This window comes from Rhizophagus irregularis, chromosome 11, assembly GCF_026210795.1.
Source record: "Rhizophagus irregularis chromosome 11, complete sequence".
Lineage (NCBI taxonomy): Eukaryota > Fungi > Glomeromycota > Glomeromycetes > Glomerales > Glomeraceae > Rhizophagus > Rhizophagus irregularis.
The window spans coordinates 2833676-2853454 of NC_089439.1; the positions used below are offsets into that span (position 1 = coordinate 2833676).

The 19779-nt window shown below is 35.1% G+C and overlaps 7 protein-coding genes across 8 annotated transcripts; 5 read left to right on the forward strand and 2 right to left on the reverse strand.

Moving 5' to 3' along the window:
• Positions 1-207: 207 nt before the first annotated feature.
• On the reverse strand, positions 208-2393 carry OCT59_003105 (uncharacterized protein; the record flags this gene model as incomplete). 2 transcript variants are annotated; one of them, XM_025325803.1, is made up of 4 exons in its annotated part: positions 208-1268; positions 1337-1807; positions 1870-1929; positions 2033-2393. In XM_025325803.1, the coding sequence occupies 4 exons, from the start codon at positions 2391-2393 to the stop codon at positions 208-210; spliced, it is 1953 nt and encodes a 650-aa protein (XP_025179536.1). The 2 variants fall into 2 exon arrangements, with proteins under 2 accessions (XP_025179536.1, XP_065996128.1); XM_066145404.1 differs by lacking the exons at positions 1337-1807; positions 1870-1929; positions 2033-2393 and having other exon boundaries at positions 208-852.
• Positions 2394-3361: 968 nt separating this feature from the next.
• On the forward strand, positions 3362-4507 carry OCT59_003106 (uncharacterized protein; the record flags this gene model as incomplete). The annotated part of the gene is made up of 1 exon (XM_066145405.1): positions 3362-4507. One exon carries the CDS (start codon positions 3362-3364, stop codon positions 4505-4507), a length of 1146 nt encoding a protein of 381 aa, XP_065996129.1.
• A 757-nt stretch (positions 4508-5264) lies between these two features.
• Positions 5265-7165, forward strand: OCT59_003107 (uncharacterized protein; the record flags this gene model as incomplete). The annotated part of the gene is made up of 5 exons (XM_025316901.2): positions 5265-5486; positions 5769-6247; positions 6329-6478; positions 6552-6844; positions 6915-7165. The coding sequence occupies 5 exons, from the start codon at positions 5265-5267 to the stop codon at positions 7163-7165; spliced, it is 1395 nt and encodes a 464-aa protein (XP_025179534.2).
• Positions 7166-10655: 3490 nt separating this feature from the next.
• Positions 10656-11501, forward strand: OCT59_003108 (uncharacterized protein; the record flags this gene model as incomplete). The annotated part of the gene is made up of 1 exon (XM_066145406.1): positions 10656-11501. The coding sequence occupies one exon, from the start codon at positions 10656-10658 to the stop codon at positions 11499-11501; it is 846 nt and encodes a 281-aa protein (XP_065996130.1).
• Positions 11502-11720: 219 nt separating this feature from the next.
• Positions 11721-14409, forward strand: OCT59_003109 (uncharacterized protein; the record flags this gene model as incomplete). The annotated part of the gene is made up of 4 exons (XM_066145407.1): positions 11721-12639; positions 13154-13171; positions 13230-13538; positions 13595-14409. The coding sequence occupies 4 exons, from the start codon at positions 11721-11723 to the stop codon at positions 14407-14409; spliced, it is 2061 nt and encodes a 686-aa protein (XP_065996131.1).
• A 129-nt stretch (positions 14410-14538) lies between these two features.
• On the reverse strand, positions 14539-14854 carry OCT59_003110 (uncharacterized protein; the record flags this gene model as incomplete). The annotated part of the gene is made up of 2 exons (XM_066145408.1): positions 14539-14783; positions 14848-14854. 2 exons carry the CDS (start codon positions 14852-14854, stop codon positions 14539-14541), a joined length of 252 nt encoding a protein of 83 aa, XP_065996132.1.
• A 374-nt stretch (positions 14855-15228) lies between these two features.
• On the forward strand, positions 15229-15993 carry OCT59_003111 (uncharacterized protein; the record flags this gene model as incomplete). Its single annotated transcript, XM_066145409.1, has 2 exons — positions 15229-15390; positions 15598-15993. 2 exons carry the CDS (start codon positions 15229-15231, stop codon positions 15991-15993), a joined length of 558 nt encoding a protein of 185 aa, XP_065996133.1.
• Positions 15994-19779: the final 3786 nt, after the last annotated feature.

The window sequence follows — 19779 nt, forward strand, 5'->3', positions numbered from 1 at the left end:
GCGGGCAGGCATACTTTATGCTTTATTCCTCCCTTGAAACATCCGCTACTCCGTTTTAAACTTATTTTTTCTCTAATGTACTACTTTACGAAAAAATGTAATAAAAACTTTTGATTTTTTAAACATGTGTTTGCATTATTATTATTTTGCATTTTGCATCAAGAGAAACAACGTATTACATATTACTTTATCTGATTGAAGAATAAACTAATCCTGAAAACTAATAGTTACGGTTTCTTTACCCAAACACTCTATCTTAAATGCATCAAAATCTTTAGAGCATGACACATATATAAAATCCTCCTTCTTTTCCCAAACTTTCTTTGCTTCAATGCGAGTATCAAGTCTACCTATACTGCGAATATCAATAATAGCTATACTCTTTGCATATTTTACAATCTCTTCATATTCCCCTGAAGGTTCAAATCTTGCTTTGTGTTCTTTCATATCTTCACCATCTCTCAAAAGTTCTATCGCCCATTCTAACTTGTCCACATAGAAATCTATCTTTCCTTCACATCCAAAAACTGAACCTACTTCACATGACAAAAAATGATCCCTTCCCAATACCTGTGTACCGATTCTATAAAATTCCTTCTGCCATGTTTGTTCCAGGAGTCTTCCGTCAGATCCAAATCCAAGCGTATTTCTTAAAATGTCTCCACTTATTTCATTACACATTGCTGTGAAAATCTTCTTGATAAAATGATGCAAATCTGTAGGAGTAGTATCAGTACTATTGGTAAATCCGTAATTTTGCTGAAAAAATAACCGCTTAAGAAGAGGTGCTGCAAAAGTTAAATTACTATTATTCTTAAAAATAAGGATTCCAGATTTGACTAGATACACCATATCATCATTAGAGTCTTCGTACTCAACTTCTTCATTTAAGTAAATATTTTTACATATACCTCTTTGTGGATCAGAAAGTGAAGAAACTTTTGGGACAGCACGGCAGTTAGCATAGATAGATGAATTGAAACTTTTTGAATTCAAGTACTTAAATATATCTTCAAAAGTTAGGCGATTAGTAACGATTCGCTTATTCATTGCATCTTCTGTAGTCACCAAGATATGACGAACCAAACCCGCGTGTCCGTCTGTTATCTCTTGGATATACGCATAAAAATTTAAGATGCTTTGTTGATCTAAATTAAAGTAACTGTTACAGAATCTCATAACATAATTCCTTAACTCGTTCGGGGTAAACTTGATGTCAATAAGACTTTTGCAATGTGAATCTGGTAATGTGACAGGAGTCGTGAGTCCTATATAGTTAGAACTTTTATATCCATAGGCCGCAAACATTATATATTTGCTAATTCTTGAAGGCAACCCTTAACGATTGTCCAGAATTGATCTGCTGTTTTTTTATCCTTTTTGTTGATTTTTCGATCTTCCTTGTAGATTAATTGAGCCTCATCTATTATCAAAATCGTTTTAACACGTCTGCATTGTGCTATCCATTCACTCCAACCTATACCAAACATTTCCTTCCATAGTTCTCCGAATGATTCGTAACAGTTTTCTATCCCTGCGGACATTCCCCAAATCATCGAAACTCGTATAACCCTACAATTTGAATGTTCCGGCGACTGAACCAAAGAATTCTCTAGAATTCGGGCTATCGATGTTTTGCCGGCGAAGGGAGGAGCCCGAATAAGTATTATTTGCTTCTTCATAAGATCACGGATTAAAGGAGGTATAATATCAAACCTCAAGCTGATGTCAGGGTCAGTAAGAATAATACCCTCGTTAGTAGATTTCACCTTCAGATCAGTAGGTAGCAACGTACCACCAAGACCACCTGAAAAAGACTGATAGTTAGAAATAGAACATCGCTATTAAAGATCATCAACTTATATGTACCTTGTCGAGGCAGATAGCCAAGGTTTGCAATGTAACGAGATACATTAGTGAGCCCTTGATCTAATACAAAGCGTAAGCAGAGATAAAGGTGATCAATACATTATATAGAAAGAATAGCGAAATTTCCTTTGTTTCGAGAGGTAAAAAATTGGGAGACACTTACCAGTGGTGGGGGGCCGATGTATGATGATATGGATATTCCTCTGTGGAGGTGGATCACTAACACTAAAATAGTCACTAAGCAGAAAATTAGCTTTCATTTTATCTCCTTTAAGTTCTCGAACAATATCATCTTCGTTAGAAACATTAACAACTTCTGCGACATTAACACGCCAAAGATCCAGTTTGGAAACGTCATTAGTAAGGTCTTTAAGAATATTATTTTTACGTTCCCAGATATACTCCTTGAAGGTACCGACAGATAACGATTCTATGGAGTACTCATATTTTTCAACAGAAACTTTTTCGCCTAAAGAGATCGGGAAAAGAACTCCAGTATCTAGGACGAAACAATTTAAGTTCATTTTGACTATATTTCTGCAAACGCGAAAATTTTTTATATTTTCAGGTGGAAAGATTTGGGTTTGTACTGATGATCCACTCGATTGATCCATATCGGATTTATATTAAATCGGCAAAAATCGGTTGATGAACGATAATAATGAATGACGAAATGTTCTAGATACTTCGAAAAATCAGGATTACGTTTTTATATAGTATAATGGTTATGATCTATTATTTTAGTGAAACTTAGGTGGGTTCTGAATCGGTTATCTTATTTAATTACGTAATTATGACAAAGTCCTCACTATAAATAATACTGTTCAAAAAATTTATCAGCGCCAAGGATGTTTGGTAAAGCCCAAAAATATGAATTCTACGTTATGACTGAATTTTCGTGCGCTGATTTGGTAATAACTTATGATGATGGTGAACTTAGGTGGGTTCAGTTCTCGCTGAGCTCGTTTATTACGTAGTTACGACAAATTCCTCACTATAAATAATACTGTTCAGAAAATTTTATCAGCGCTGGTGAAGCCCAGAAATATAAATTCTGCGTTGTGACTAAATTTTCATGCGCAAATTTGGTAATGAATTTGCACAGTTATGTTGGCCGGAATTTAAGAATATTATTATTAACAATTAATCTAATGAACAACGCTTTAAACTTTATAGCAAAAATAGGGTCATTTGAATTCGTTTAATCATTCGAATGACATGCCAATATTGAACGTAAAATAATTTAAAAAAACGCAATCTGGGGCTATTTATAAAGAATTTGGTGTGGGAGATCTCATGTGATAATTTAGCCGTTACACTGGCTCAGAACTAATTTAACCGAATCACGAGAAAAATTATGAATCTAGTTCTTTGAACAAGACGACGTAATCAAATAAAAATGAATCCGATATTTTGTTATCATATACTTGTTACAAATCGTTGAAATTGCTATAATCCACTAAATCACTAAGATCAGTTATAAACTACAAAAATGGTTAAAACTAACTATTCTGGTTTAAATCCTGTAGTAATGCGAGCAATAACTAATCTGCATTACAGATATAGTAATGAAACGCCAAAAATGTGGTATTCTCGTATTCGTGTTTCATTCAGGAAACTTATCGAATATAACCCAACATTCTTCTCAAAGAATGAATATATTCATATGACTGATAGATTATATGAAGATGGGAAATTTGGACCTGGAAGACGTACATTTCATATTTATTGCACTGCATGTGATTCCTTAGTATCTATCTGTGAAAATACCGAGAAATGTGCAGATAAGCATCTGAATGAATGCATTGTTAAAATAGAGGAAAGGTGTATCGCGTATGTTAGGTCTGTATTATGGAAACGAAAAAGTAAAAAAGGGCTTAGTTCTATTGAGATTGATGAGATTTATCACAATATTTATTATAAATACAGAAAAAGCTCTGAATTTTATAATTATCATGCTTCAGATGAATTTAAGAGAAAGATTGCATATCGCTTATTCAACAGTGCAATAGTTATCCAACGGGCTTGGAGAGCTTTCAAGTTGAGACCTGAAACTTGGGCAAAACGAGTTTGGAATATGGTGAGGAATGATGGTACTCCTGACGAAAAGAAGTTTCTATCTCCTCGTGGTAAAAGAGATATTTATGATCCATATGTATGGTATATTGATCGAAAAATTCTAGCTAAAGATTTACCTGAATCTTTTCTGAATAATCTATATGATGGTCATATTCCACGCGAGTGGGCAGAAAAGAAGAGTGATCAGTTACATAATCGATTAGGTAATATAGCATATATAGTTGCTTTTATAGTATTACATCAGCAAGGCTATAGAATCGTTACATATGGTGATTGGTCTTATATGTTAAAGTGGCTATCGAATCCTGAATATTACCGTATTAATGAATATTATAACAATGGCAACGTAAACTTTGTTAAAAGTTCAGAATATGCGCGTTATAGATGTAAAATAACAGGCAAACCATATCCATGTGATTCGCTAGAAATTGACTATTTTAAATCTGAATATGGTTTTACTATCGAGGGAAAGTTTAACATTATAGATTTCTCAGATTCGAATAATAATTGTGAATATGTGTGCCGAGTTTTTTGGGCCATAGATTCTTTATCAAAATAATATAGTATTATATTTATGTATAATTATTAGCCAAAGACGCTTTACTTAATAATACAATAAATTATTTTTTTTACTTTCATTCGCTTACTCCACTACAATGTATGGGTGATCGCCTAGTGAAATGTATCACCTGCATAATTTATGTGAAATAAAAATTGTGATCCGCCTAATCTGGGTTAGACCAGCCATGCAAGTACCTTACGGACAATACATGTGGGCTGTGCGACAGAAAATAAACGTGTTTCTGATCCCGTTGAGTGGATATGATGTAATAAGTGATACTCTATGCTTGTGCGATGAAATAATTTCACACACCCAAAAATATTTTGAATTTTTTCCCTAGCAACGTTTAGTGGAATTTGTGAGTTTATTTCTCCAGAGCTACAGGCTATTTCTACTATATGGTGTTCACTAATTTCGACAGAAATACATTATATAACGCTGCCAGGTCTTAGTATTAAGCGGTCAGGTGAAAAAAAAGTTCGTATATGCATATTCCCCAACGCCTTTGCAATGTTGAGATCTACAATGCACATTCCGCATGTCTTACTCTTAAACATAAAATTTTGGCGTAAAGTACCTTGCATATCTCCTATCTCTCCCCCAACATGAATGTGAATTAGAAAGGACGTGAATGGGAAATGCAAGACATTTAAAAGGGTATAGCGAAAAGGTATTGGAATTTACCATACATTATTTTTTTTTACTTCGACTAGCAAGCTTTTCACTAACAATTATCTTCTTATTTTATCTAAACATGGAAGAGTTCCTTTTAACCAGAGAACCCCTTGATATCGTCAGAATTTCTACGGCATTATTTGTACGAGTAGAGGAAGGTGAATGGACAGGCAATCTCGAAAAGGAGGTGGAGAACTTTGAAAATATTTTGCAAAAAGTTTTAGAACGAGTCCCCTCGGAGGATGTTGAACGAAAAAAGAAGCTTCGAAGTTTTGGTACCGGGAAAAAATTAGCTAAACGGGTAAGGCGATAAACTATTTTCATGATGAATATATGGATATGATGACATACTTTTTTTTAGGTTTTCTAGTATGGTATAATTGCTAGCGAAGGGCTGATGTCCGTTGTAATATAATTACTTCCCGCACAGTAGTAACTAGTTTTATACCATATGCTATATATCAAACTTTTGCCAGCACTTGAGACTCCGTGAAAATGGAAACCTAATCTGATCTCGCGATATAAAATTTAATGTGTTTGTGAAACGAGTCTTGGAAGACTAATTTTTTTAACTAAATTCTAGGTCGCTACTGCATTCGAAGATCTATGTTCCCTCTCAGAAATGAAAGCATTGATAATTGACACTGAAGCCTGGCATGAAGATGCAAATGCAAATTTACGATCTTTGAAGCGTGATGTTGGACAGTGTATAACTGAGAGCGCTAGTTATGAGAAAACCATGTGGGAGAGAATAGAAACAGAACTTGAGGAAATAAATGTGGAGAATCTTGGATTCAATCATCCGATTTGTTCGGGTGTTCTAGATATCAAGTCAGAACCCTTTTCAAATATGCCTGGGTCAGTTTCTGATATTTTTAAGGAACCATTTCGAAAATATAAGTTAGAACAGAATCATGATATAATGGAAGCTTGTAAAGAATTTATCCAAAACGAAGAATCGAAAATTAACATGGATGAGGTTTTGGGTAATATTAATTATGGAGAATGGTTGGACAAGCCCAAAGAATTGCAAGATCTAACAAAACGGATGTTAGAATCAATGTGAGTAACTGGCAAGCAATTCTTGCTAAAATCCGTTTATGCGATTTTTTACTTTGCTCATTAACTGATAAATAATTATAGGCTCAAGGTTTGGAAGTCGCCAAAATATGAAGCATATATAAAGAAGGGGAAATCGATAAATGAGGGATCATATGTTTGTAAGGTGCTAGCGCCATTATTAAATATAGTGATGAATGATTTACCAGGAAACCCGATAGCATGGGATATATGGTAGGATTAGTTCAAAAGGTTACATTGCAACACTATCATATCTTTTGCTATAATTAATGTTTTCTAAATTAAGGGGTGAAGAAGGAAGTTCAGCTAGTGCCATACGAAAAGGTTCTCATAAAATTGCCCGAAGAGCCGATTATATGATGGTAGTCCAGCTAGGAAAAAATGCTGAACTTGAAATTATTTATCTTGAGACCGGTAGACCTAATTCCAGTCAAGATAAGAGGGTTCGTGATCATAAAAAATTAATACGTTTCTCCAAGGATTCTATTGACACTACGAGAAGCATATTAAAGCTTAAAAAGATATTTAACCAACCATCGAAAAGGCAGAATTTGTCCATATTCACTATTAACATCGCAGGTACGAATAATTTACTTTTATTTTTTTATATATTCATAAATCATTTATATTCCGCTTGATCCATTTCTAGGCGATGTTATAGAACTTTATGCTATGCGAAAAGAATCAGGAATTTACAAGTACTGTTTAATAGAGGAGGCAACAATTCCGTTGCATATGACTTCCCCAAGTGCCGTATACCCGCTTATACATGCATTGATGACTCTGAGAACGGCCGTCACATGTACGATTCACAAAATATTATATAGTTCTGACACTGGGGATAGTGAGCATAGTTCTAGTGAAATGGTAGTAACGGTTATGATTCTCAAAAATTCATAGAATAGAGATTTCATACATGTAATTTTTATTAAGTTATATTATTAATAAAGCAGTGTATTAGATAATAAAAAAATTCTTGGCATTTTCCTCGAGAAACATCATTATGTCTCATAAAATTTTCTTGGCAAATTTCTGAATCTATAAAATTCTCAAAATTTTTTATTATCTATAAGAAATGACCGGTATACTAACGCCATTTTTTCACGTATATTACTCAAAGCAACTTAACCAGCTTCCTCGTTCCATCAAAATAGATACATGGCGACGTCTTACTTCACGAAAACATCCATTATCGATAGAACAGGCAAGTAGTATCCATCCTGAAGTGGAAGATTTGTTAAATAAGGCGGTTGGAAATTATATTAAGCAAAAAGAGCGTCAGAAGATGAAGCCTATTACTAGCGACTGTGAAACTTCGTTAAGGCAAGAAAATGAGGAGTTGTGTATATCAAAGCAGGTATTGGAAAAAAAGATTGAAGAGCTTCTCGATTTGCAAGAACAGTATAAGTCTCGTGAGGTAGCTATGACCAAGTCTTTAGAGGAGAGTGGTGAGAAAGTCACCCAATTATCAAATTCGGTAGCTTATTTCAAGAGTATAATCCCTGATACAAAAAAAGCTCTTGCATCGGCTGAAAAGTCTATTGACCTATTAGAGAATAAATGCTGGCATTTGGAAGATATTATCTCTGCCAAGGATAGAAAAATTATCGCTCTTGTTGATCAGATTCTTTTTTACACGAAGTACAGTAATGTAACTACAGAACCGGAAACGTATTCCAGCAATTGTGAAAGAGATTTATGGGCGAAATGACATAGAGAATCTGAATATGACCTAGAGGTTCAGAAAAAATACACATTTCGGGATTTGGCAGGTAAATGATTATCAGGTAATTGGTTGCCGGTACAGCTAGTTGGAAGTATTGCCCAACGATTCGATTTCCTTTTCCAAATTGAGCGGAGTGTCCCATCGAAGTGAAAAGGATTCAGATCTCGGTTTATTTATATCGATGACCACAAATTCCTTTTGTCTCAAATAACCATCGATGACCTTTGAAGCTTTGTGCGGATCAGCATCTGTATAAGGACTTATAATGTCAGCAAGTTTTCAGATTGAACCTCCACCACTGAAGAGTACAATATGCGTTGCATTTTCACGAATATCCGTAGGAATCCTGTGAAATTTTTGTGAGACATAAATAGAAGAAATATTCTCGTGGCGACCTCTACTAAAATATGGAATAATTTTTTTCTGTATAGCTGGAGGGTCTGAGCAGACATCTTCAAATATCGTTAGTTTACTTCTTTTAACATTGAACTTTTTTGGGTCTGGAATTTTATCAGGAGTGAGTGTAGAGAATGTGATATCTTCATAGTATGGCTTGGATTTATCTTGCGCAAGATATTTATAAAAGTTTCGAACAATTCTATATTTAGGCTCGTTAAGATGGTGGCCACAAAGTATCACGTCATCACATTTAACATTGCGCTCACCTATTTTAGAACTCTTTTTTTCCTAAACATATAGTAAAATTTGTTCATCACCAGCAGGTTTAGAATCATATTCGTTTTACCCGAATTGCTAGCCCCTGCAACTATAATTCGAAAAGGCCATGCCGGTGCATGAGGATCACCCTGATATTTTTTCGAGGGCTTGACTTCGTCCACTGCAAATATTACGTATTTCATGATTTGATCTAACTAATTATTATATCGAAAAATAATGTAACAATTTCTCAAGTTCTGGCAATAAATGCCCTGCCCAATAGATTGGTTTACCCACTTGCATCATCCAAATATCCCTTTTCGATTAGCGTATACCTAATGTAGGGAAAAAGATCACATGTGTAGGGCACCGAGATAAGACATATACCTTCTTGCTTACATATGTCTCGCTTTTTTTGATCTCGAGATTTTTGTTCATCTAAATCTATCTGGCCTCTCTTATGAAACATTGAATTAAGACTATAGTATTGGGATCCATGATATTCAAAAGCCAATTTTAATTCTTCATTATAACCATCTAATTGCATCCCATTCAAAAATGATGGTCTGCAGGATGGAAATTTCTTGCCTAGCAGATCCTCAAAAATGTATCGGCAATTTTTTTCGGTAGTATGGTGGCATAGAGGACACCACTCAAATTTTTTCATGATATACTTTAATGGATACTCCCATTGATGCGCATCATTTTCACAGGACCAGAGGTATACATTATGTCCATTTATTCGCCCGGTCTTTTCCAGACAATGGCCACTATGCTTCTTAGCATATTGATCGGCTTTAGTCAATTTATCATTAGCAATTTGAATATAGTGAACGAATCCAGTAGGATGGTATTTCCGCATAAATTCATCTGGTGGATATTCGATTTTATCAGGTTCCTCGATTACTTGGAGTTCCTCGAATTTGAAAAGTCTTTTGGGATTTCGTCCCATCAAATGAGCAGTAGATTCAATAGGTCCATTTTCAAGATAGTATAAGATTGGCTGTGGCGGATTCTTCCCAATAACAACTCTTTTTATTTTATAGACACGCAAGCTCCAGTATGGATCAGTTGCTCTACGCCTATGGTCCCCTTCCAATTCACCTGGTTTCAATAAATATCTAACCGCTGTACCCTTTTGTAACTTTATCTCCTCATCTTTTCCAATTGCGCACTTAGCTTTTCTAGAAGGTTTTGATTCAACTTTTTCCAAAGTCATAGCACGAGCTGGAGACATCCCAATAAGGCGTGTCTTACTGTTATTCAAATAATCAATATACTTCTTAAGAATTTTTTTCCATAGTCTTGATCGCTCTCCGTCAGTTAATCGTCCCTCTATAGCATATTGGACTTTATATATTAATTCTGCTATTCTTTTCTTAAACGCTTTAATCAAAGCCAAGCTCTCGAAACTATAAAGGTCGACAACACGTATTGGGACATTGTATTGTTGCATCCCTCGAAAGAATGCACCCCAAAACGAGGCATCACCATCAGTCATTAATAATGTTAGCCATGTGAGAAAATTAGAAGGATCCTCAAATATTTCTTTTACCGCATTCCAGATTTCTAAACTATTTCTCGATGTTATTGAGCGTGCGTCTTTAAAACGTGTTGCCACATCTATGATTAGAAAAGTACAAACAAATATCCTTCTACCATCCTGATCATCGTAAGTGTGGAGCAGAATGTCACACTGCTGAACCTTGTTTGGAATCTTAATCTTCGAAAAACTTGCTTCAGCTTTACATGGTAGTGGTTGTCGATAAATTTGATGGATATATTGATACACTAACCACTTTGCAATATCTCGCAATCGAAAAGAATATCCTTCTTTCTGACATGCATTATATAGGTTTTTGGCATTGGTATAAAAGCCAGGTATATTATAAAACAGAAGTCTACAGACTATATGGAGCTCTTCATCGGGATTTATTACAATCTGCGGTTGACTCATTCTTAAACACGATTATATAATGGTTCTATAAATCAGGGCTGAATAATATCATGTCAACATTCGATCCAGCGTATTCACAACTCTTAGATACGAACCAGGAGCTTCGTAGTGAGCTTCAGAATGAAATTTCCAATAATAAAAGTAATGAGAAAAAAATTTGTTCTCTTGTGAAGGAGCTAGAGCAATGTTATCAAACTATCTCATTACAGGATAATACTATCATAGCCCATGAAAAAGAGGTAGAGAAACTTAAATCAGAAATATCTGATTTGCGAAAACAGCTTAGGATCTTACAACAAGATAAAAAATTCAAAGATGAGGCTGGGTCTATTCAAGATGGCCGAATCATAGAGCTTGAAAATAAGGTAGAACGTCTCAAGGCAAGAATCCGGATTCTCATAGATAAAAAAATCTCAATAAATGCTTTAGATATGGCAACAGCTGATCTTATTGGAAATATTAACAGAGGGTTAGATCGGATTGAAAATCATATTAAAGGTGCCGGTACACTACTGCCAAATCCTATTAATATTTTAGATGGTATCAGGGGCTCGTTAAATACTATTCAGGTTACTTTGCAAAATGCCACAACTGAGCGGGATCAATATCAGAACATATTAAACGAAACAAATGAGCGGGAACAGGTTCTTATACAGCAGTTAAGGGATATGAGAAATGAAAATCTGCGATTCCAGCAGTTATTAGATGAATTCCGAGCTCAGGCTGAAAGAACTGTAAGGAAAAGAGATAATGCTCAAGGAGAGCGGGACTTGACTATGCTGGCCTATAATAATGAGAGACAAGAATCTCGTCGCTGGATATTTTCATATCGGGATAAAGATAGGCGTGTCCAAGGATTATTGCGAGAAAAATTTGCTAAACAGCTATTGTATTAGCGAGATACTAACCGTCTTCAGCAAAATACCCGACAGTTGCAGACTAATGCCCAAAACCAGGTAAATAGGATGTTAGTTATTATAGCAAGAAAACAAACCCGCATTGGTGAATTGCTACGTGAAAAGTTTGTTTTCCAGCTAGTGATTAGGCAAAGAAACCAGAATATTTTAAATTTGCAGGGACAAATTTTGGCGCTTCAGAATAACCCATTAGAAAATATGGCAGATGCTAGACGTTTACCAGTATTAACTATGATTGCACTGGTTCTTGCAAAAACTAAGCCCTATATAGACCAAGAACCTCCTGATGATTATTTAGATAGACTTATTCAATCAATATCATTTGCACAAGGACATATGACTGTTCTTGAAAATGCAAATGCTGGAGATTTCGATGATGTTGTCAAATGTGATATTTTTAAAGCTCAGATGGGAGGAAAATATTTACCAGTTCCTGCCCAAGATCCATATAATGAAAATGCTAATATTAATTCTCCAGCTACTTTACGTGCTTGGATGAGATCACATTATCAACGAGAAACAGTAGGTAGTTGGCAGTCGGCACTTCAAAGATTAACTCAAGAAAAATTTCTACCCTCAGACACGCCAGATACTTATGAAAAAAGAATCCGACCTTTATTATTAGGTGTAGCAGATAATGATGCACAAACTATAGGATTTCTTAAGAACCACTTGTCAGGTGATCTTTATACATGGATGCGGGCTGTCGCTCCTGCTGGTATTAATGCATTTTTTACAAATCTAAAAGTCATGTGGCTGGAGCGTGCTCCCAATTTAAATGGAGGCCAAAATTATCAGAATAATTCTTCAGCTGAAATTGAAAAATTAAATTCCCAAATAGCCTCTTTACAGGCACAACTAACACAACCGGCTCAAGTACTACACCCCCAGAATAATGAAGCCTCGGCCAATTTTGAAAAGTTAAATTCCAAAATAGCTTCTTTAGAGGCACAGTTAGCGGAATCAATGCAGGTGCATTCTAAACTTGCCCAACGTTTACAGCTACCAGAAAATGTAGTTAATTCAAATAATGCTTCAATCTTTGATAATTATATTAATCAAGAATTGGAAAAAAGATTAGGAGTAATCGAAATTAATTTAGCCAACCCTATAAAAAGTATTTATATTTAAAATATAATTAAAAACTTTTTAAAATATATTTAAAATATACTTAAAATATATTTAATTTAAAAATTGCGAAATACTTATAATATACTTAAAATGTATTTAAAATTATCTTAAAATATATTTCTAGTATATTTAATTTTTGCCCAAATACTTAAAATATACTTAAATTATATTTAAATTAAAATTTAAGTATATTATAGATATATTTTTTACATACTTAAAATATACTTATAATATATTTCATAATATATTTTAAGTATATTTTAAGTATGTAAAAAATATACTTATAATAATCTTATAATATACTTAAATTTTAATTTAAATATAATTTAAATATATTTTAAGTATATGGGCAAAAATTAAATATATTAAACATATATTTTAAGATAATTTTAAGTATATTTTAGATATATTAAAAATATATTATAAGTATTTTGCAATTTTTAAATTAAGTATATTTTAAATATACTTTAAGTATATTTTAAGTATAATACTTTTTATAGGGCAAACTCACCAAACTCGTAAGAGAAGATACCATAAATACCAAATCAGCTCAGTATTAGTGTTCAGAATTCTCAGACTATAATAATGGAGGATTGGAAAAAAGATTAGAACGAATTGAAACCCACTTAGCTAAATTTGCTAGAAAAGATACCAGAGATACCAAAACACCACAGCGACAACGCTCGGAGTCCTCACCTTTTGGAGGATTGGAAAAAAGATTAGGACAAATCGAAGCCTTATTGGCTAAACTCGCTAAAGATTCCAAATCCAGAAGTAGTCGAGTTCATATGGCTACAGTAGATGAACAGTCTAATCCCATTTTTTCTGATGATGATACATTAAAACCTGAGGACAATGATTATAACTCTGATAATTCGTCAGCCGGTTCAGACTCCGGAAATCGTGATATGAATATTTACATAAGTCATGGAAAAAAAAAGTGAATTACGCTGAGCAACGTGAGTATCCTGATAAATCCTCAAAGTCTAAGGTGTCTAATAAATATGAGCTTCGTAAGGTAAAGCAAGACAATAATGTGTCTTCTACCCATAATGCCTCATCAGATAAAGATAGTCATGGTAAGCGTGTGTCTTTAGAAGAAACTATTCGCAAAATCATTCAGATTGAATTTGAGAATTATCTTCCGTACATAATTCAGCAAGCTAAAAAGTGTGCACCTGCCTTAGCTCAAGATTCAGATAAAGAGGATGTTTTGGATGGACCCATGGAGATAGATTTCGTCAAAAAGAAGGAGCCCACCACAAGCATTGCATCTATAAAATGCAAGATTAAGCGTCTTAAAATTCCAGCTATGGCACTGGACTCTTGTGCCGAACTTCCCATTATAACACCTGATATTGTTGAGCGCGTAGGATATGGAATCGACAAATCTATAAAACATGATCTTAGTGGTATTGCTACTGTGCCGGTTGAATCTATTGGAGTCGTCCACAATTTACCGATAACCTTAGCTCCTGGATTTACTATATATGAAGATTTTATAGTTGTAAAATACTCTAAGCCAATGCTAATATTTTTGAACCCTCTTCTTAAGAAATATAAATGTGCAATTGACTGGGACAAAGATGAATTAAAGATTTCTCATAACGGCAAGGATTTAATTATTCCAGTCACCATGCACAAAGTCAAGAACAAGCTCGAGGTGAATTGTGTAACCACTACTCCCGAATGTGATAAATCCTCGATTCCGGACCAAGTGGACTTGAACGCGAATGAGACATTAAAAAAAAAGTGAGTTATGAGGAGCTTGAAAGAATGTTATATAACACTCTTAAGTCTAAAGAAAATCTCAATGAATTATGTGAGGAGTTGTTATTACGTTATAATGAACTAAATGAAAAATATCTTTTACGTGGCTAGTATCCTATTCATTTCTTCTGTGATTTTTTTCGCCTCTCTTATCTTCTTTCTCACAAAATGCTTCTAATTCCTCATTGCTTATATTTAAACTTTTTGAGCTTATTGAAGCTAGTGGTGTCTGAATAACAGGTAACTCAGAGATACGAACGGATTTAGACTTAGTTTTTTTTCCTCCAAACTTTTTTACCTTACTTCCAGAAATAACATTACATTCCACAGGGTCTGCTTGCTGAGGCGAACCAGGTTCTTCTGAAAATCGATTTATGTCTTTAGGATCTATTTGTGGATGGGCTCCTCTCCATATTTGATATACCCGTCATGATGATATTTTGTACTTGTTAGCCATGGCTTCTGATGCTCGCTTCATTGAATTTTTAGCTTTAATAATATCCTGAATATCTTCAGCTGATAGGGAGGTCGCATCTGAACGCAGATACTGAAGCATTTTTTACAGATAGATATAAAAAAAATCTTTCGAAAAATTATCAGTGTATTTTTGATATAATTTCGATATTCAATCGATTTTTGTTCGATATTATCAATTTATTTTCGGTAGATTCGGTACATTCGATCCATCTGATATATTCGGTATATTCGGTGTATTCAGTACTATCGATATATTTTCGGTAGATTCGGTCCAGAAATTTTTAGACACATTTTTTTTATATTAGCAACTAAGCCGAAAAAAAAGGCTATGACCAATGTATATACCTTGAAAAATATCAATAATAAAGATAATGATTCCTTTAAGGGGGTCAGACAACGACTTGGTGGTACATATGAGCAAGAGCTTAAAGAAAAATTATATTCCGCTATTAAATCTAAAGCCGAAATTAATGATCTCAGCGAAAAGCTGGTAGATAAGTACAATGAGCGATAAAAGGAGTTTGAAAATAAAGCTAGCCAGTTAAATACGTCCAGTACTAAGGTTAGATCCCAACTTATTTCTGAACGGAAGTCTCATTCCGAAAGTCAACGTGAGCTTGAAGTCAAATATACTGCTAAAATCCAATCGCTCAAATCAGAGATTAAAACACTGAAGAGAAAGGCAACTTTGGCCTAGAAAGCTTCGTCCGCTAACAAGGTCCAGATTCTTTCTCTTGAAACTAAAATACGTGAATTGGAAGGTAAGTTGGAGGACATAGATCTAGAGCGTACATATCATGATTTGGATGTAATGGGAGGGGTGATAGAGGAGCCAGTCCAAATAAGCTCATCCGATCCTAAAGAGATTAATTCTCTCAGGCTTGAATTGGAACAGGTGAAGGAGGACCGTAATTCAAAAGAATATACAATAGAATGTATGGAAAATGGGATAGAGTCATCAAATAGCATATTTAGACGGGAAATAGATGCTTTGTATTCAGCGCGATCAAAATTAAGGGAGGAAAATAGGTCCTTCAGGGACCAGTTAGAATTGAAGGAAAATAATGAAATACCCCCTCCACCCCGCCTATGAATGATTCATCCCAAATTATTTCTGTAGGTAGCGCAAAAACGGTATCTTTACCGTCAGCTATTCCTATCGTTGCGAGCTCCTTGATATCGCCGTTGATAATATATTCCATACTTATCTTTTTACTGATTGCAATTATGTACTTTGTATTTGGGAAAAAAATATGGAATTTGTGGAGTGCTAAGCCGAAAGAAAATAGTAATACCGAGTATTCTCCTAATTGGAACTATTTTTTATCATCTCCGAACATTTCCGAGGCTGGGATTTATGATCGGAGGCCAGAAGTTTGAAGATAGAAATTGAAGTTAGCCGGTATTATTACACGAGAAAAAATATGTAAATTTTATTATGCGAAGCGCCTTAACGGCTAAGTATTCTTAGTTGAAATTGCCACATCCCGCTAAGAGTATTTATCCATATAATTCGATGATCTCATCTATATCCGCTTCAGACGAATCATCTTTTTTGTCATCCTGTAACTTCGATAATGTTCGATAGCGTATAATTTCTAGGCCAACTACTTTGTACCATGTGTTTCAGAAATCTGCTAGTAGCTTACACACATCCAAATAATATGATATTAAATATTGTTCTAAGGACATTGCTCGCTTCTTAGTAACTAATTTATACATACTGTCTCTATACTCTATATCAACCTTGGAAATTTCTTTAAGCAATGATGAAAGTTTTAAGCGGATGGATTCTTCTTGCTTATCTAGCGCATTGAGGAATGATTGGTAATAAGCATTGTTAGTTAGGTGTTCTCCCTTGTCGGCATAAGTAGTATCAAATATTTTTTTCGCGTAAATGCGTGCCCTTCCCATAAATGAGATATGATGGTTTTATCTTTTTTCGGACCATCACATAGGCTTTTGATATACCCCCTAATCCACTTTTCAGCTGATTTCTGCGCTAAGGCATCTCTTATTTTTGATACCTCATCTTCATCCATTTTGTCTTCATCTTCTTCGTCTTCATCCAGGTCATATCCATCCACCCCACCGTCATCCGCTTTATTATCACCCGCTTTATTAGCATCTTTCAACTTTTTTAAAGCCTCCACACAATTTCAGATGATGGCTGGAAACTTTCATCATAGTTAATAAATCGTGCACAGAGGCCGACGACGGTTTTCAGATAATAGCTGATATCGATCTTTTTACCTAATCGCCTCACTACCTCTGGATACTCCATTTTATTTCCGACCTTATCTGATGAATCATTCTCAACTACAACATACTCAAAACGCTCACCCGGTTCTGGGATTTCATAAAGATAAGGCTCGGATGTTAGCCCTCTTTTTATGAGCCGTTTGGCGTCTGCTTCTTCACGAGTATGTCTGTCTCACATTCGTGAAATAAAATGCTGGACACTCTTGTTATTCTTATCGGGCTTCCATACAGCAGTTTTAATCACCCCATTAAGATCTATCTGTGAAATATCATTTTGGTCTCTTTGAGCACGTCCTCCACAATCTGACGCAAGGTGCGAGTATTATCCAGCCTCATGGATTCTTCCATGACCTTCTTACCCACCTCACGAAAGTGTTTAGACTGCCCCCGCTTTACAACCTCAACTCCCCGAATGAAAAGCTTTTTATTAAAGTTCGGCTTGCTTTCATGCAGGATACCATAGTATTTTTTCTTTCCAGTAAATACTACCGGAAATAAGACTTTCTCATATGCCATTTTAAGATAAGGGGATCCTTGAGAAAGTCATTAACTTCATCACGAAGTTTTTCCATTTCCACCATAGAGATTTCTACCATTCGAGACCAATATTCTTCTTTTGAGATCCCGTTGCCACTATCATAAGCCTCATCACACCTCTGGAAGCGTTCTTCTGGACAGACTAAATACAAGGAATTCGTATCACCATATTTTATCTCAAATCCCTTTCTCTTAACGAAATCTGCAACGAGTTTGATATTTCTCTATCCAGCTGAAGTAACACCCCCAGCAAGTTCACGCAAGAAGAAGGGGGATTTACTATCTCCAGCCGTACCATAGAATGTATTCATATATACCTTGAAAGCATATTGTTTCTTATTCAAACAAGAACAGTCGAAACAAATAGAATCATATTCTGCTATGAATTCATGCTTTTCTTTATGAATAAAATGATATAAATTCTTAGTAAGACCGTTACGTTTTTCTACCTCTGCATTCGCTAAGATCTGCTCGATGGCTTCTGATAATGACAAACTTTTACCCATTGAACTTATTACCAAATCCATGTCTTCCTTTTTCTCTTTCAAAGGTGCAAGACGCTTCTTCATCTCATTTCGTTTACCTGATAAATATTCCAATACGCTAGTATAGAGTCCTTTTTCTTCAGAAATATTGTTATGCTGAACTGACCAGGCACGTTGGGGGTTGTTATTAAATAGAAACTCTATCTTATGAAGCTTTTTGTCGCTTTGTTCTACAGATACGGCATGCTCTTGAGATAAAATGATTTTGTCGGGTGAGAGGTTGTATGTTATGATAAGATTCAGATATAACGATGCGAAATCTAAACCAGTTACAGGACGTCTATTTTCAAGACCCTTTACTGGTGTGAAAACATAAGCTCCAGGGTATTTTCCAGTTTCTGTTTGTTGGCTTGAAATCATACTGGTTAGGATCCCTCTTTGCTATGCGCTAGCACTTAAAAGGTTGCAAACCTTCATACCTCCCGCAAAATAATGTGCATCAAATAATGATAAGAAGGCTATGGATGCCACCTCTCTATACTCATTAATTGCATTATGCTTTACCATTAACCGCTGGCAACTAAGAGCGTCGATAATACAATATTTGGCCACTTCGCGCATTTGTTCGGCCGACATGCAATCTGGCTTTTTTAATGCCCTTTCATAATATTTGTTCATGCGGTGAATAGGCATATCCATTTTACTTTCGAGCTCACATTCATTTAGGTAAAATGCTAAACTACTCTTTTCAGCCTTAGAATAAATTCCCATAAAACAGGGTCGGACGTCAATAGCTACACATCCCGGAATTTTAAGATGTTTCGAATGGAATTTTCTATCATTTACTTTTATCATATTATATCGATATTCCCATTTTATAATTTTTTCCAGGCTCGATGGCTTGAATGACATATGATTGAACATCCATTCGAGAACTCCTAATTTATTAGCTTTCTCTATAATAAACCACCAATCGTATTGAGAATCGTTAAAGCCTATGTGTATATCCGGAGCTAGAAGTTTCCAACATAAAGCGAATGCTTTTAGTAAATCTGTCTGGGATCCACATACAATTGTGATCCAGCTTGGCTCTGGTGCTGTTTCAACATCGACAAGACAGATTTGTTTTAACGGTTCAGGATCATCTTTCCAATGCACTGTCATACAAATCATAAACACTCTGTCTTCATCATATTTTGCGTTAGGCATCTCGCCTGTTTTTCGTGAACTATATGTCTCAATATTCCATGTGAGTATGAGGGTTCGATCCCTCGTAAGTGCCGAGGAGAATAATGGATTATTATAATCGTCCTCACTTATTGGATTATAATTATCCACAGATAGTCGAAATAGGTAAGTACCATCTGGGGTGAATTCGTATAAATAATTGCTTAATACGGCCCAGCTTGAAAGAGGTAATCATTCTTCACGAGCTACTTTGCGGTAATAATACTGGCAGTTCAGATCATCCGAGACTGTACGTATGCCAACTTCACGAACTGCTTTTAGGGCATTATACCGATCAAAGTGGTTCCACGTCCTTATACGGATATATGCTTTCTTTTCTGTATAATAACCCTGAAGTGGAAAAGCAC